The sequence below is a fragment of the Drosophila ficusphila genome, unplaced genomic scaffold, assembly GCF_018152265.1.
Source record: "Drosophila ficusphila isolate 14025-0441.05 unplaced genomic scaffold, ASM1815226v1 contig_198, whole genome shotgun sequence".
Lineage (NCBI taxonomy): Eukaryota > Metazoa > Arthropoda > Insecta > Diptera > Drosophilidae > Drosophila > Drosophila ficusphila.
In genome coordinates this window covers 11,838,700-11,855,168 of record NW_025064092.1, presented here as the reverse complement: position 1 = coordinate 11,855,168, position 16,469 = coordinate 11,838,700, and the positions used below count along the sequence as shown (strand labels likewise).

Genomic DNA, 16,469 nt, shown 5'->3' with positions numbered 1-16,469 from the left:
TGAATACCGATAAATACTGGACCAGGCACTCCTTAAAAACAATCGATTGACGATCCGACAACGCCGTGATGTGAAAAATTTCAATTTTTTTCATTTCACACACACATACAAAAGCGACACACACGCCAACAGCGCAGTGAGAGGACCAAAAAAAAAGGTCGCAGAAAAACGCCCATTAAAGCCGACGGTTACGAAAAAGAATATCCGAAAAAGGATACGAATACGGGTAGGCACAACCACCGACGATCAACCACATCGACGACATTCCAGCGGAGCAGCAAAAATAAAAAGCAGCAGCAGAAGCAGCAAAGGCAGGGGGCACGAAGAAGAAAAGGAAGAAGCCGATTCGACGATTATCAATTATGAATTTTCTGGGTTTCGGCCAGTCAGCGGACATTGAGATAGTCTTCGATGGAGCGGAGCACAAGACAGCGGAAGTCAAGGGGGAGGACGGAAAGGTGGAGAAGATGCTGCTCTTCTACGACGGCGAAACGGTATCCGGCAAGGTGCGTCCTAAACCTCCGAAAGAGCTCCCCTATTCACATCATATAATTCACCCACTTTTTGTTGTCTTTGTACAGGTGAACGTAACTCTTAAGAAGCCGGGCAGCAAGCTTGAACACCAGGGTATCAAGATCGAGTTCATCGGCCAGATTGAGCTATTTTACGACCGCGGTAACCACCACGAGTTCAAATGCTTGGCGAAGGCCTTGGCTCGTCCGGGCGATCTCATCCAGAACAATAGTTATCCGTTCGACTTCCCCAATGTGGAGAAGCAATTTGAAGTCTACGCCGGGTCGAACGTGCGACTGCGGTACTTTCTGCGCGCCACCATTGTCCGCCGTATTAGCGACATCACCAAGGAGGTAGACATAGCCGTGCACACGCTTTGCAGCTACCCCGAGATGAACAATCCCATAAAAATGGAGGTGGGCATCGAGGACTGCCTGCACATCGAGTTCGAGTACAACAAGAGCAAGTACCACCTGCGGGACACAATCATCGGCAAAATCTACTTCCTGCTGGTGCGCATTAAGATCAAGCACATGGAGATCGCGATTCTTAAGAAGGAGAGCACGGGTACGGGTCCCACGATGTTTAACGACAACGAGACGATCGCGAAGTACGAGATCATGGACGGGGCGCCCGTCAAAGGCGAAAGCATACCCATCCGGGTCTTCCTCGCCGGATACAACCTTACGCCCACCATGCGTGACATCAATAAGAAGTTTTCGGTCAAATATTTCCTCAACCTAGTGCTGATGGATACCGAGGACAGGCGCTACTTCAAGCAACAGGAGATAACGCTGTGGCGCAAGGCGGATATCCCGCGCTACCATGGAGCCCAGCAGCAGCAACAGCAGCATCAGCAGCACCAACATGTCCCGCTGCATGCTCCGCCGCATCTGGTTAGCGGTCCGGCGGCGCCCACGGTGGCACACTCGCTTATTAGCTCGAGCACGGACAGCGGAGAGGCAGGCGGAGCTCCGGCACCACCGCCTGCGGGATCCGAGTCCAAGATGGGCCTGTTTACCAGGGAGAGCCCTAATCAGGAGTTCAGCCAGCAACAGATGGATTCGCCGCCACTGACGCCCACGCCAGCGACGGCTTCTGTATCAGCTTCAGTTCCCACACCAGCGACATCTGCTTCAGAACCAGCTCCCGAGCGGGGCATGGGCGATGGAGCCGCAGCGGCCACCACAAGTGCCTCGCCGGTTGCCATGCTGTCTAGTTCGCCGCCGCCATTGCTGCCAGCGTCGCCACTCTCCCGTTCCGATGGCGAAACTCTAGAGGAGACCCGCCCGGGTGACGAGCATGCCGGAGATGCTGCCGCGGCAGCTACGAAAAAGACCGGCGTCACGCCGCTGGCCGCTGATTGAGTGGAAAACTGGCGAGGATCTCCATCTCCGCGGGGGGACACGCAGCAAAAGCAAGAGCAGCACCTGCAGGCGGAACTATTACGCATATAATCGTATACAGCAGAAGAGGAGCAGGAGTAGAAGCAACAAATATTCATATATCTATTTTTTTAAAGTTAATTTAAAGTTGTTACAAAATGTTTTATTGAGGTTATGCGCATCATTTACCAAAAGCAAGCAAAACGCAAATGATAGTAACGAAAAACAAAACGAAACCTAGAAAAATGAAACAAACGTAAACAGGAGGCGAACTCTTAGCTATAACCAATCTCCAGACGTCGCCATTGGTATAAGTGCTAAAAAAAAAACGAAAGAAGATGCCGGAGGATCCCGAACCCCCCAATAACTAAATAAACCCTCTAGTATTTTGATGACGATTCCCTGTGCTCAGGGCGTTTGGAAAATATGATTTTTCAATTTGAAAATGTTAAAATTGCTTTCTAAAAGTGAGAATTCCCTGATCTTGAAATCAAAGTGTGCATTAAACTAAACAAACTCCAACACAGATAACAGATAAAAGCAACAAGCAGAAAAAACAAGACAAAAATTAAGTAATAAAGTTGTAGTCTATAGCGTACTAACAAATCTATGCTGGAAGGATTCAGTTAATGGCGATATATCCGAAGGATAAGAAGTGGAGACGACAAAAATATTACATGCCTTGCATATGTACATAACACAATTCATATACATTATATAAACGAAATATTGAAATATATACACAAATACAAACGCAATTAAACGAATAAATGCGATGTAGAATTAAATCTATGTTGTGCCGTATAGAGAGCGTTTCAAAGCTATCAGCGTTTAAAAAAGCCTTTGTTTAATTTACTGATGGTGCTGATGAAAAATGTAAACTTTTACATTTTGGCATCATTGTTATCTTATAATGATTGACATGATCATTTGTCATTAAAAATGACAATATGGGAAGATATAGATATCATTATCAGGATTAACAAGCTAAGAGCAACATTTCTCATTAAAATCAGGGCGCTCAAAAGTAACAAAACGAAACGCACTTTTTCAGTGGGAATTACGTAATTTACATACAATCTATATTTATTTCTCAATTAACTCAGGTGAGCTGTGTGAGCAGCTAATCCCACGCCTCCTTGATCTTCAGCTGCTTTAGTCGCTCCTCAATAGTCACGTGCGGTTTCATCTTGCGCAGGGTCTGCTCATCCGTCCACTTTGCCACCAGCTTCTCTCGTTTTTGCAGCTCCTTAGCGTGTCCGGAGGATTGTTCCTGGGAATATAAAGGGTCTGGTCAATCCGGACTATGCGCACATTTGCTAGGGCACACTCACCAGGGTCAGGTAGGGATGCCGAAGGAGTAGCATCACCTGCTCCTGGCGCTCGTACTCGCGGGTCAGTGTATCTATTGCCCGTTGGCTGACAGGCTTAACTAGGCGCCGCTTGCCCCGGAATATGTGACCCGGCACAGTCTTTTTGAAAAAGTTGATCAGCGTGAGATGCATTTTGGTTGCCTATTTCATAAAAACGAGCCAACAAATTACTTAAATATTTGTATGGCAATGTACAAGACGGTCCAGTGTGATAGTGTCTGTACTGAAATACCAAAGTGAACCACCGTTTGCGCTGCACAAGAGAAAGTCTAAGTGTCGCATTAATTCACGACGGCTTTTTCTGAAACTGCTAGATTTTTCATCTTTCAACCAAGAATATATTTTTTTTACTGAACCCAGGGTTTTTCGAACAAAAAGATTTAAATTTAGCACAGCGCTCACTGATTTCATGGTCCACTGTGGAGGGTATTTTCACGTCGCGCCTCCTGGCTACACTGTGGCGGCTGAAATCTAGCTAATATGTAGCCAAACTGGCAACACTAGACCGCGCACGTGTAAACTGATGACACCGGGAGGAAATCGCGTTAGCGTTTGAAAGCGAAAATGGGAGATGCCATAGAGGCATTGTTTATCAGCACGGGCAGCGAGGATAACACAACATGCAGCGTGCAGGACCTGCGCACAGGCACCGACCTGATGCGCTACAAGGGCGGTGGAGTTGCCCAGCACCACGGCCTAGCAATGATCGACCTTCACTACGTCTTCGCTGCGAACTCGACGAAGCCCCTGCTTCACGTCTGGCCAATCAACAAGCAGGAGCAGATGGCCGGTCTAAGGTTCGTGTTGCCCGGCAAGGTCAACGCCCTGGCCCTGACGCCCGACGGGAACTTTCTGGTAGCCGGCATCCAAGAGAACATCTACCTTTGGCACATGAACTCCGGTCGCATGCTGAACACATTGTCAAAGCACTACCAGGCGGTCACATGCCTTCGCTTTACGGACAACGGAGAGCACTTTATTAGCGGCGGAAAGGATGGAGCCGTGCTCGTCTGGGACCTGACCTTCTCGGCCGCGCCCTTGGATACCGGTGGCGGCAAGGACAGCACCGAGCCGCTGTACAGCTTTAACGATCATGGCCTGGCGGTCACAGATCTGTACTCGGGCATCGGCGGCATCCGCTCTTACCTGTACACCGTGTCGCTCGATCGCTGCTGCAAGGTGTACGACCTTTGTGGTGGTATCCTGCTACTCAGCGTTGTGTTTCCAGTGGCCCTGCACAGTGTAATCGTCAACAAGATGGAAACCAAGGTGTACGTGGGCTCCGGCGACGGCAAGGTATTTGCTTTCCACATGGAGAAGGCGCCGCGGATGAAGGTGAATTTTGCTCCTTACCTCCATTTTGTTCTTAGCCAACTAACTCTCTGGCTTCTCTAGGAATACCACTTGGAGGAGGAGGAGATTCAGGCCTTCGTGGGCCACACTGCCGGCAAAGCTATCACTTGTTTGGCTATAAACATGAGCGCCACTTCGCTGGTTTCCGGCGGCGAGGATAACCAGGTGTGTGTCTGGGACGTGGACAGTCGCCAACTGATCAAGAGCCTGCCTCTAAACGGCTCGGTGACAAACCTGCGCGTTCGGCTGCTCAGCCCGGCCGTTTTTCTACCGGAGCACAAGCAGCCACAATTATTCGCAGACAGCTTGAAGCGGATGATCACACCTCGGGACGTAAACGATGGCGTCATGCTTTTGATTGATCAAGATTATTCGAAAGGACGAAAGACACCGGAGGTGGACTATACCCAAAGTTATCCGGGCACTGATGAGGAGATACTACGCAAACTTATAGCGTCAATGAGTGCGGGGAAGGATGTGGATGAAGCAGACGAAGCCGACTCTGATGTGGAAGAAGATGAATCTGTATCGGATGAAGCTAAATCCGATGTGGAAGAAACAGATAAAGTTTCTTCAGAGGAATTTGAGGCTATGTCAGAAGACGACGACGGTGGTGATGATGAGGATGATGATAATGATGACATGCCCCAAACATCCAAGACAAATGGTATTGATGTGCAAGAGCTGCTGGCGGAGAATGCCCGGCTTAAGGCAGAGTCCAAACGGATGTTTGACATAATGTTCAGGTTCGTCTCCAACGGTGCCTCTGTCCAGGCGGATGCCACGGGAAAGTCAAAGCGGAAAAGGCCGCACCAGAAGTGATAAGTCTTTAAGCTGCCTTCAATTAAGTTTACTTAGGTTAGATCAACAACAAAGGCAATAGAATTTAGGTAAGACAAAAAGTGTAGAGAAAGGATAAACAACAATAAAAGCAATAGAATTTAGGTAAGACCAAAAGTGTATAGAAGGGATTTGGGCGGTAAAACAATAACATTGTGTGGCGTCTACTTGGACGCGTTCTCGCTGGCCGACTGTCCCATGTTGTCGTCGCCAGACTCTGATTCCTGAGCGGTGTCCTTCTCTTCTGCAAGCAGGCGACGGATCTCCCGGTTGGAGTTGAGTAGTTCCCGCAACTGGGACATGATGTCGTCCGTGCGCTGCTCCACGGCGTCTAGTGCGCAGCTCAGGGCGTCTAGGCTGTCGTTGACGTCCTCCATCTCTGCAGGGGTCATGCCATTAAAACCAATCCACTCGAGAATCGACGGGCCAGGAGAACTTACCTTGGAGATCCGCCTCCTGGACATTTGCGTTGCCGGAGTCGCCGGACGAGGAGGGATCGTGGTTGTTCTTGGGTGACATGTTCCCAGCACTTTTCCCCTGATTTTCCTCGTCTGTATTTTCCAGCTGGATTTATTGTCACGGGATAGTTATTAATGCTAGAGATGGACGATTTCAGCGTTGCAAGGGATCGATAGTTTGAGTTCCAATTGGGTAAAACTCTTGGTATAAATAATAGGGGGATTCCGAATTGTGGTTCAGGTTTGTTTTGTTCCTACCAAAGTAAACAAAACTGCTTGTTATTTCTGTAATTATTTCCTGGCCCGGAGAAGAAAAACTGTACTTCTTATCATCTTTAGCCATGTATACTCCCAAAACAACGGCTTCTGTTCATAAAAAAATTTGTCTCAGAAAACTGTGAAATTCGTAAAACTTATTGTGTAATTTGCGATTTTAAACACCAGGCGATCAGAAGCCTCCAGCAGGTATCTCACGAGCTAAGATTTTAACTAACCGTTGTTTTCTGATAAGCTGGTCTCTTATTGGTCGAATAGTGACTGGAAACAACAAAACGCAGCCACTTAGAAGGAAAAAAAACTACCAGCAGCTACTTGCGACGTATTTTGTTTGCTTGGTATTTGAAATCCAAGAGCTAATCACAACGACCGGCTTTTTCGTCCAAGTCGATGGAGTAAAGGCAGGATTTCGGCGGAATTCCTGGTCCAAATCCAAAAATTCTATTAAAGATGGAAATTGCCGTGTTTCTCGGAGTGCCCTTAACAAGAATTTCTACACTTAACCATTCCGGCCGTTCTCTAGACCGGCCACACTGCTGACCTGACATAACATTCGATACATCTAAATAAAATGTTTATTTAACAAATCGAAATGAACAAATGCTTTAAATACCAGCCCCGGATACTCTTTTCCCAACTCTCCGTGAGTCCCAAAAGATCGCCCGCATACTTGATTTATACATTTTGATTAAACACAGCTACCAAGATGCTATGCCGCTGCTACAACGGAGCCACCAGCTCCGCCACAAAAAAAGGCCGTTGTTGGGTTGACCCACAAACCGGATCCCAAGACGGTCAAGAGTGACTTTATTGGGCCGCCGGATGCAGAATCCAATCTCCGGCCGTATGTGCGGCACTTCGACGATAACGAGACGCGGCTGGCGCGGGATCTCCGTCTTAAACGGATCGATGTGGAGGCCTGGAATACGGATTTCTGGACGCGACATAATAAGCGCTTCTACGAGGTGAGAACCGGAGCTCTGAAACAGCTCCTGGGCGTGATTACTCTTCGACCTGTATTATTTGATGCCACTCTATTGCCATCCCTTTCGATTTCGGTTTGTTTGTAGGAGAAGGAAGACTTCATCCGCCTGCACAAGGAGAAAGGCAATACGGAGGTGTCCCCGGACCAGATGAGCCACTTCTACAAGACGTTCCTCGACAAGAACTGGCGCATTCACATGATGTACAACCTGTCCTGGTACCTGAAGAACTTCGATATCCTCACTCTGGCCGCCGCCGTCCAGCTCCAGAAGCTTCTTGCGCTGACCAGGCGGAGAAATTAGGTTCAAAATTAGTAGAGTCCTTATTATATATTCTTACTTTTTGTGTTCGCCATAAGTTGAAATAAAACATTGTGTGTGTAAAATGATGGCATAAAATTTACTTAAGTTTTAGAGGGGATGAAAAATACACGTTGCTCGGAGTCGGTTAATGTACTTAAGAGTAATCGCAAAACTAGTTAAATAAAATAAAATATATGTAGGTATTTATATCCTTATCAGTGTATATATTCAAAAATGGTTGTACATGTCGCGCGGGGAAGCTCCCCGCGCAGTATGCGAATATTGAAAGTAACCACTAAAATTACGATAATGGTAAACAGGGGGAAGGCACACACGCATAAAGTCAAGTTTGGGTTGGCCATCGGATGGGTCTGTTTCCTGACACTTATTGCAATGGTGATGGATGTGGAGATGGTGCTAAAAACAAAAAAAATACGATGCTCCTGCGGCTGTAAGGGGGATGATGGTGGTGGGGGTCAGAAATACATTACAGGGGCGTGGTCATGTCCTAGCATTAACATTTATATTCTCTCTATGCAGAACGATACCAATCAATCAATCAATCAATCAATTTAAACTATCAAACACTCCTCTCCACTCCCGCCCTTCCTCTCCACTCAGGAGCGATAAATGGATGCAGGGCACGAATTAGCTATTGTGGGCACATATACATAACTTACAGGTTCTATGCTCGCCAAGAGCATATCGGCATATATATATAATTGTATATATGTACACGGTCTCTTCTGCTTAGCGAATCTATCTATTTGATCAGATATAACAATTCCTGTTCCTGTTCACTGGGCGCGACGCGCTCGCCGCCGCTTCTTGCGCTTTCTTTGGTCCAACGGACTGCTATCCGAAGGAGGAGCGGGCTCCTCCCGCCTCTAGTTCATCCACTTGCGGCAGTTGGGAGCCCCGCAGGCACACGGTATCTTGTGCGACTCGTCCTCGATGTCAAACTTGTAGTCGTACGAGAGCTGTGATAAAATCGTTGGGTTACCTTGCCGTTTCATCGAATATCAAAACTAACCTCCTCGCCGCGGTAGATTTTCCGTTTGGCGAATATTATGATCCGCACGTCGCGATCCACTTCCACGATCTCCGTCACGCAGTTGGGATTGCACGAGTGGTTAATGTAGCGCGCCAGGCCACCGCTCAAAGTGGCGTCTACTACGCGGTCCTCGTCCAGCCGAAACATGTAGATGCCGCGGTTCTGTAAGTTCGAAGTTGAAGTTGGAGTTAGTCCAAGTACCAGGTGCGGCCTTAAAAGGGTATCAAAATCACCTTTGACTCGTACTGCTTCTCCCGAATCTCGGAGACCTCGGTGCGGATAACCTCGCCGATGTATTCGATAATCATGGTGTGCTTCTCGATGTCCCGGGCGGCGTACAGGCCCAGACCCTGGATCTTGGACCTAAAAGGCGAGGAGGAGTTAAGCTGTGAGTGGGTGTGGACGTGGGTACGCGGTGCACACAAGTAGCTGACCTGGCCAGGTAGACGTTGTTGCGCCACTCCTGCTTCATCTTCTTGTACTGGGAGCTCTTCGAATGGACGAACTGCTTGCTGTACGGACAAGCCACCTCCCCGGCGATCGCCGCCGAGTTGGCCATCCGCTGGGTGCTGCAGCTGCCAGCAGTGCGCTGCGTGTGCGGCTTGCGCCAGACGAGCAGCTGCCGCTGCTTGGGCTCCGTACGCGCCGCCCCCGAGGGATTGATGGCCAGCGGGAACTCGAGCAGCGGGTTGCGGCCGTACTTGAAGCGGTAGTCGGTGAGCGTCTCGATGCCCGGCAGGCTCTCCAGGATGCGCACGATGGCCGGCTCGGTCAGGCCGAAGAGGTCCTCGCCGCTGATGTGCTGCGGGAACAGCTGCAGCCACTTGTGCACCTTCCGCAGCCGCGTGATCGGCTGCAGGATCTGCTGCCACACCGCCGAGGGCGAGCTGTCACGGAACTCGCGCTCCGGCTCCTTGTCGCCGGCATCCTGCACCAGGATGCGGAACTCGGGCTTGCAGCTGGCCTCTGCGATGCTGCAGATGTAGCGGCACCTGCGGTTCGGTCGTCGCACGCACCAGTAGAAGCGACTCTGTGGAGTGGGATTGTGATTACGATTAGGGGCCATCCATTCCGCCATTTCCATGGTTGAAGTCCTACTACTTACCACCTTGTACCCAATGGGGTAGATGTAGTGCGGCGTGTGGAAGGCCTCCAGCTGGTGGGGCAGCAGCTGACCCACGTTCAGGAACGTCATGTTGCCCACGCGGAGCAGGTTGCTCAGCTCCGAGTAGTGCATCACGGTGGCCACCTGCCGGTTCTCATCCCGGTCGACAAACACCCGCCGGTGGACGACCAGCGAGCTGAGCTCGTTCTCAGCCGCAGATCCTCCCGCTCCTCCGCCGCCGCCGGCCGTGGCGCCCGCTCCAATGGCGATGCCCGAGTGGGCGTGGCCGTGGGCGCTGCAGTGGACGGACTTGTTCTTGTAGAAGACGCACTCCTCGCGGATGGCGCAGGGCAGGTGGTAGAGGCTGTTGCAGCGCGACTTAAAGCACTTGATGGTGGCGCCCAGCTGGTGGCAGGCGCTGCACGCCTGGTTCAGTCCCGCCTGCAGAGCCGTCTGGAAGTTCATCAGCGCGCCGGAAACCGTCTCGTACACGCCGTTCGACCACAAGGCGCAGTTGAGGTGCACCTGACGACGATAGATTAGGGGTTAAATAGAGAACTGGCTGCCATACACACACACACACACACACACACACAACCGGCCTGGATCCGCAGGCCCACTCACCCATTTGTCCACGTCGAAGTTGAGCAGGCGCGAGGGTCCATCCGCCTGGCCGTCGCCGCGCTGGTTGCAGAACACGCACTGCCGTGTGTCCTCCAACTGCAGCCCACTGGCCTCCGTCTCCCACACCGTGTTGTTGGCCGGTCCCGTCCCTGTTCCGGCCGCTCCCGCTCCCGCTGCTCCCTCGAACTCCACCTTGGTGGCCGTCGACTCCGCGGCGAAGCAGTCGGCGCTGAAGCACTTGACGATGCACTTGCGCTGCGCGGGCAAGCTGGCGGGCGTGCCGGGCGCACCCTGCTTCTGGTCCGACCCCTCCTCCTCCGGCTCCTGCTTGACCACCGTTTCCGCGAGGGCCGCGCTGCAGGAGCCGCCGGGCGAGTTGTCCGCGGAGGACGAGACGGCAGCGGAGCCTCCCGCCGGCTGGAGCAGCAGACTGGCCGCCTCCGCCTGGCCCTCCTTGCCGCTCCACTTGAAGCGCGCGAAGCAGGCGCGGTCGCAGAAGTAGACGAACGGCGGGGCCACCGACTTGCGGGGCAGCATGGCCATCAGCTGGGCCAGCCGGGGCAGGTGCTCCTCCAGCGCGGGGACGCTGTGACGCGGCACTCGCAGCCCGCTGGCGGGGACCACGCTGCCACAGCTGCGGCACAGCTTGCGGCGTCCGTTGAGAATCTTCCGCAGGTGGCTGTGGCTCACGGTGGCCAGCGGCCGCTTGAAGTCGTCCCGGAGCTTCTCGTCGTCCTGGTCCATCGCCTGCTCCTCTGCCTTGTCGCCCGCCTTGTTGTCCTCGATGATCTTGCAGGTGAGGGCGGGCGCCAGGTGCAGCAGATTGGCCAGGTCCCGCAGCACGCCGGCGATGTTCTCCGAGGCTGAGGCGGGCAATGCCAGTATCACGTTTTGGTTCTTCTGCTGGTAGTTGTTGTTGTTGTTGTGGCTGCTGCTGCTCCCCAGCTCCAGCTGCTGGCTCTTGCGCAGCTCCTCGCCGCAGGACCGGAGCAGCGGCGAGACGGGCACCCGCATGGTGAGCGGGTCCTCCGGCAGCGCCACCGGCGACATCCGACCGTGGCACCGACTGTTCCCGTTGAGCAGTATCAGCCCCGGGTAGCGCGTGAGTCTGGGGTAGGCCGCCCACGCGGCCACGCCCTCGCTCTCCACCAGGTCTACGGTCTCCAGGTTGCTGTCCTTCACGGCGCCAATGTGCCTCACCAGACGCTCCCGGGGATTGCGCTCCATGTGCGTGGAGAACTCCTGGTCGTAGAAATCGTTTTGTATGCTGGACATCGGCAGCGTCCTTTCGGCTCCCGGCGACACGGACGGCGAGGGCGAACGGGTGGCAGTGGTTCCCCCTGCCAAGCCGCCGCTTCCTCCGAAGCGCTCGCTGTCGTACAGCGAGGGAATCCCCGGCAGACGCACTCGTCCGAAGCGGCCGAAGATGGCGCCGTCGCAGTCCTCCAGGCCCTCCAAGTGCCTACTGAGCGCCCAGCCGCGGGATCCCAGAGTGCCGCCCTTCAGTTTGCCACCGCCAGCCGAGGAAGATCCGCTGCCGGAGGCCGTGGAGCCGCCGGAGGAGGGCGATCCCCCGCCCGACGCCTCGTTGCTTCCGAAGAGGAGGTGAAAGTTGCGGTTCAGGTGCGGCTCCAGCACCTGCAGCGGCTGCATCTGGCGGATGTGGGTCAGCAGCTTTTCGGTAAATGCATCGTGATCCTCCTCGACCTTGGAGAACTTGCGCACCCGCTTCTTGAGCATGGGCGACGAGCCGGCTCCGGATCCCACGCCTCCGAGAACCACGCCGCCCTGACCGCCGCTGGAGATCACGTGGCCAGTGCCCGGAGTCGCGCCCTGGATGTATTGCGTGCCCGGCGGCATCCCTGCCAGCTGGACCATTGCGCCAGCTGGTAGCGTGCCCGTCAGATCCTTGAGAGCTCCCGCCGCGTGTCCCGCGTTCAGGTTCGTTCGCCGCGGCTTCTGCACCTCCCTCTTGCGGCGCTTGCGCTGGTCACCCGCCTTCGGTTCCATCGTGAGCACGGCACTCTGGCCGGGAATCGCGACTGGAACCGGCACTGTCGGCGGCTGCTGAGGTTGCTGCTGCTGCTGCTGTTGCTGTTGTGGATGCCCCGACAGATGGATCTGGTGTTGCTGCTGCGCCTGCAGATGCATGGGCATCTGTCCTCCAGACAGCTGCCCGGTCAGCTGCCCCTGCATGGCCGCCTGCATCTGCGCCTGCATCTGCACCTGGCCCTGGCTCTGGCCCGGAGCTGGCTGCGCCTCGCCAGGCGCCCCGGTCCCAGGCTTCTTCACATAGCTGGCAATCGCCGAGATGAGTTGCACCTTGTCGGGAGCAGCTTGGTTGGCCGGAGTGGCGGGCAGAGCGGCGCTGGCGGGCATCTCAACCTGTTGCTGCTGCTGCAGCTGCAGCTGCTTCTCGTCCAGCTGCGGGTGCATGGGCAGCTTGCGCTTCTGCGCCTCCCCGGGCTTGAACGGTATCTTGGTGGCGCCCACCCCCACCTCTATGTGGTTGCTATTGCTCCACTGCGGGGCCGCGACTGCTCCGCCCGCCACGGCGGCACCCTGCTCCGGGTGGGGCGGCGGTTCCGCCTGCTCCGGCATGGACTCCTCGCCCTGCTCCATGGGCAGCGACATGGCCACCGCCTTGGGCTTCATCTGCAGCTCCTTGGGCGCCGTCTGCTTCGTGGAAATGGATATGGTCACGTTCGATACGGGCGCAGTGGCCAGTTCGTAGGGCGGCGGAGGCAGCAGTTCGGCCGGCTTGGCAGCGGCTTCCGCCAGTATCTTGTTGGTGGCCACGGGCCCCGAGATGAATGACGTCTCCTTGGACACGATCTGCACGGTTTGCTTCACTTGGTGGGGGGTCGCTTGCTGCTGCGCTTGCTGCGATTGGAGTGCCTGCTGCTGCTGTTGCTGCTGCGGAGGCGGTGGAGGGGGTGGCGCCTGGTGTTGAATTTGGTTGTGGTTTTGATTCTGATTCTGATTCTGGTTGGTTGCACCCACGGCGGGCTGTTCGGTTTTCTGATCCGGGTTCGGTTCCCCACTTGATCCGGGTGTGCTGATGGCGACTGCCGTGACTGGAGTGCCTGTCGACGAGGCGGTGGCCACCTGTTGGCCGTTCCCGCCACTGGCCACCGTGGTGGTGGTGGTGGACGTGGCCACGGAGGCACCGCTGCTGCTGCTGCTACTGCTGCTGTTGCCGGTCGCCTGAGTGGCAGCGGGCACTGGCGGGATCACAGGACGCGCCAGCTGATCCTCCAGACTTCTCACCTGCCCCATGCTGGGCGCCCGCACGTTGATGACCTTGCGGGCGGAGAGCGGGGCCGTCGTCGGGGCGGAGCCAACGTGGGCCGAGGCGATGCTGATCGGGCTCAGGCTGTGGCTACTGCTCTTGTTCTGGAGCAGCTGCTTCAGCAGGGCGTTGTTCGAGTCCTCCGCGCCCGAGCGCTGATTGTTGGTCGCTGCGGGCGTGCCGCTCGCCGGGGGTTGGGCGTGCTGGGATTGGAGGCGGTCGAAGTAGGAGCAACCGGAACCGAAACCGGAACCGCCTGGACCTGACCGCCGGCCTGACTCTGCACCTGCCCAATGGGCGTCATCGTGGTGCTGGCGTTCAAGCGCTTCTCCGGCGTGCTCATCTCGCTGCTTCGTTCCTGTTCGCCGGACGGCGCCGCAGCCGAATCCTTCGCGGCCGCCTCCTGCTTGACCAGTAGCTTCGCTTTCGTCTCGCCGACAATCTCCTCGAGCTTAGCCGCTTCCGGGGCCAAGGTCACGCTGAGTTTGGTGGGCGTGGTGGCGGCCACCGTGGTCAGCTTCAGCTGCAACGAAGCCGCCCCCGAGGAAGCCAATCCCGGGGTCGCAGGGGAGCCACCCTTGTCAGCACTCGAGTCCTGGACCAGGGCGTGGTGCATCTGCAGCGCCGACTGGCTGGCCAGCGTGGTGGTCGTGATCATCTTCGGCTTCTGCTGGGCCATGGTCGTCTTGGACAGCACCAGGGATATGTTTTTGTTCTGAATGGAGATGATGGGTCGCGAGCCCATCATCGGGTTGTTGATGCAGATTGTGCCCGCCGATACGGACACGGTGGAGGTGGTGGCCTGGTCCGAGCCACTCCCCGAGGCCGGCGTCATGGTCAGCGTCACCGGAGTGGCTGGTCCACTGCCGACGGCGGAGCTCGTTTGGTTTTGGGAGGCTTGCGAGTGCTGCTGCTTAAAGATGTTGAAGCTGGTCGGGCAATTGAGCGCGCCCTTGTCGAGCGGCTTGATCACCACGCTGTTTTTGTTGCCGAACTCCTCGGAGCCGCCGCCCGCCGCCTCCTGGGACTTGCTCTTGTTCAGAATCTTCTGCAGGTTCTCTGTATAAGCGGTGATCTTTCGAGGCGCCGGGGCATCCTCCTCGGTGTGGGACGCTCCTGCAACAGAGGTGGCGTCCTGGACCATGGCGTACGTCTGGCTGGGATTGGTGGTGGTAATGGTCACTATGCTGCCGGTGGGCGGGGCCAGTCCGCCGCCGCTGGTCACCTGCAGCTGCTGCTGCTGCAGCTGCAGCGACATCTTCTTGCTGACCATCTTGGTCGCCACGATCTTGGTGGTCGCCGGCTTGATCTGCAGTCCAGAGAACGAGACTATGGTGCCGGGGTTCTTGGGCACGCGCTTGATCAGCTTGGTGAAGTGGTGTGCGTTCGGATGGGCGTGCGTATGGACACCGGGATGGTGTACTTGCTGACCTCCGCCCGACTGCGCGGCGCTCATCACTGTGCTCATCTGACCGCCTGACTGCAGCAGCTGCTTGCTCTCCACAATAGTGGCTCCTCCGGCGGTGGCCGGTCCACTGGCGTTGATCAGCGGCTTCAGCAGCGGCACCGATATCGTCTTGTTACCGATCGACACCTTGGCCGTCGTCTGCGTGACCTCCGACAGCTTCTTGGCGTTGACCACAAGCTGGGTCTTCACCTTAGGGTGCAGGTTCATCCGGTTCAGCAGCGTGGTGGTTGGCGTTTGGCTTCCCGTGGCCGTGGTGTTGAAGATGTTGTAGTTAGCGTGGCCGGTTTTCTGCGTAAGGATGGTGGTAGTGCCGGCTCCACCGGCTCCTGTGGCCCCATTGTTGGTGTTCAAAATTATGGTAGAAGTGCCTCCGATGGGCGTTCCCGTAGAGGTGACCGCTCCCGTGGCGTTTGCCACGGCCACAGCCGTATCGGCGCCGGCGGCTGGCATTAGCACGAAGTCGAGATCCTCCGCCTTGCCGGGATTGTCGGCGTGTTCCGACGACAGGCCGCTGGGCTCGATGGAGATGATGGAGGCGGTTGAGGAGGAGGACGAGGCCGACGAGGAGGCGCCCTCCTTTTTTGGTAAAGCTAGCGAAGGCTGCATATCGGGGGGAAGGGTTAGGTAGACTGTATCTTTTGGCAAGCCGTCAAAGTACTCACTTTGCTTGTCCGCATCCTCCGCTTTGATGGCAGCCATCTCGGCGCCGGAGCTAAAGTTGCACACTATGATCTGCTGGTCGCGGGCGTCCCACTGGGTTTCCTCTGACTGCGATTCCTGCGGATCCGAAGCTCCCTTTATCTGCGCTTTCACCTGCTGGCCACCAGCTCGTTGGTACAAAAGCTGCTGCTGCTGCGGGGCGGGCGACGCTTTGGCGGGCAAACTGGGCGCTGGCGTTCCGAGGAGCAGTTCCGTCTTTGCCTTCTTGCGCGTGGGGTCCTCCGCCGTAGCTGCCGGGTCGTCGGCGCCGCTGCGCTTCTGCAGACTGACCGCACTAAAGGCTGCGGCAGCCGCCACGGATGCTACACGTTCGGGTTTCGCCTTCTCGGCGGCACCAAGCGATGTTGTCACCTTCGGTATATTCATAACAAATACACTAGCGGAAACGCTGGACGCGGGATGCGATGCGCTGCGATTCGTGGGACGGGAAAGGCGGCGGTCTAGCTAGCTAGGGCTCGCGCGGCCTGCTTTTTTTTTTAGCGAGCGAAAACATGCACGATTTTGTCAAAAAAATTTTTTATTTTCGTGTATGCAGTACAGTGTGCCCGTGGTGCTGACGATTCGGTTCGTTTAAAAATACCATGACACACTGGTAAAACATACTAGAAAATTAGCTAATATACTGAAAAAAGCGAAAGCCACATTGAAGAATACTGTAGGGTGGACGACCCCGCTATTGTAAATGAATCCGGCAACGCTGCGGATTGGAGGTGGACTTAACA

General features: G+C 55.2%; 6 protein-coding genes across 6 annotated transcripts; 3 read left to right on the top strand and 3 right to left on the bottom strand.

Moving 5' to 3' along the window:
- The first annotated feature begins 77 nt into the window (after positions 1 to 77).
- Positions 78 to 2,665, top strand: LOC108097130 (vacuolar protein sorting-associated protein 26). Its single transcript, XM_017199226.2, has 2 exons — positions 78 to 506; positions 582 to 2,665. Exons 1-2 carry the CDS (start codon positions 363 to 365, stop codon positions 1,878 to 1,880), a joined length of 1,443 nt encoding a protein of 480 aa, XP_017054715.1. The 5' UTR covers positions 78 to 362; the 3' UTR covers positions 1,881 to 2,665.
- A 293-nt stretch (positions 2,666 to 2,958) lies between these two features.
- On the bottom strand, positions 2,959 to 3,518 carry LOC108097135 (ribosomal protein 63, mitochondrial). Its single transcript, XM_017199232.2, has 2 exons — positions 3,233 to 3,518; positions 2,959 to 3,171 (listed from the first exon to the last, which is right to left on the bottom strand). Exons 1-2 carry the CDS (start codon positions 3,401 to 3,403, stop codon positions 3,022 to 3,024), a joined length of 321 nt encoding a protein of 106 aa, XP_017054721.1. The 5' UTR covers positions 3,404 to 3,518; the 3' UTR covers positions 2,959 to 3,021.
- A 215-nt stretch (positions 3,519 to 3,733) lies between these two features.
- On the top strand, positions 3,734 to 5,573 carry LOC108097129 (WD repeat-containing protein 18). The gene is made up of 2 exons (XM_017199225.2): positions 3,734 to 4,606; positions 4,667 to 5,573. The coding sequence occupies exons 1-2, from the start codon at positions 3,836 to 3,838 to the stop codon at positions 5,444 to 5,446; spliced, it is 1,551 nt and encodes a 516-aa protein (XP_017054714.1). The 5' UTR covers positions 3,734 to 3,835; the 3' UTR covers positions 5,447 to 5,573.
- LOC108097136 (UPF0184 protein CG14818) lies at positions 5,460 to 6,075 on the bottom strand. The gene is made up of 2 exons (XM_017199233.2): positions 5,905 to 6,075; positions 5,460 to 5,843 (listed from the first exon to the last, which is right to left on the bottom strand). The coding sequence occupies exons 1-2, from the start codon at positions 5,981 to 5,983 to the stop codon at positions 5,629 to 5,631; spliced, it is 294 nt and encodes a 97-aa protein (XP_017054722.1). The 5' UTR covers positions 5,984 to 6,075; the 3' UTR covers positions 5,460 to 5,628.
- A 626-nt stretch (positions 6,076 to 6,701) lies between these two features.
- LOC108097134 (COA8 family protein CG14806, mitochondrial) lies at positions 6,702 to 7,570 on the top strand. The gene is made up of 3 exons (XM_017199231.2): positions 6,702 to 6,841; positions 6,897 to 7,163; positions 7,269 to 7,570. The coding sequence occupies exons 1-3, from the start codon at positions 6,791 to 6,793 to the stop codon at positions 7,482 to 7,484; spliced, it is 534 nt and encodes a 177-aa protein (XP_017054720.1). The 5' UTR covers positions 6,702 to 6,790; the 3' UTR covers positions 7,485 to 7,570.
- LOC108097127 (histone-lysine N-methyltransferase trr) lies at positions 7,561 to 16,361 on the bottom strand. The gene is given in 9 exon segments (XM_017199223.2): positions 7,561 to 8,464; positions 8,518 to 8,700; positions 8,772 to 8,901; positions 8,973 to 9,568; positions 9,644 to 10,168; positions 10,268 to 13,726; positions 13,729 to 15,609; positions 15,611 to 15,627; positions 15,690 to 16,361. Coding segments are annotated over 9 exon segments (7,308 nt in total). The 5' UTR covers positions 16,114 to 16,361; the 3' UTR covers positions 7,561 to 8,371.
- Positions 16,362 to 16,469: the final 108 nt, after the last annotated feature.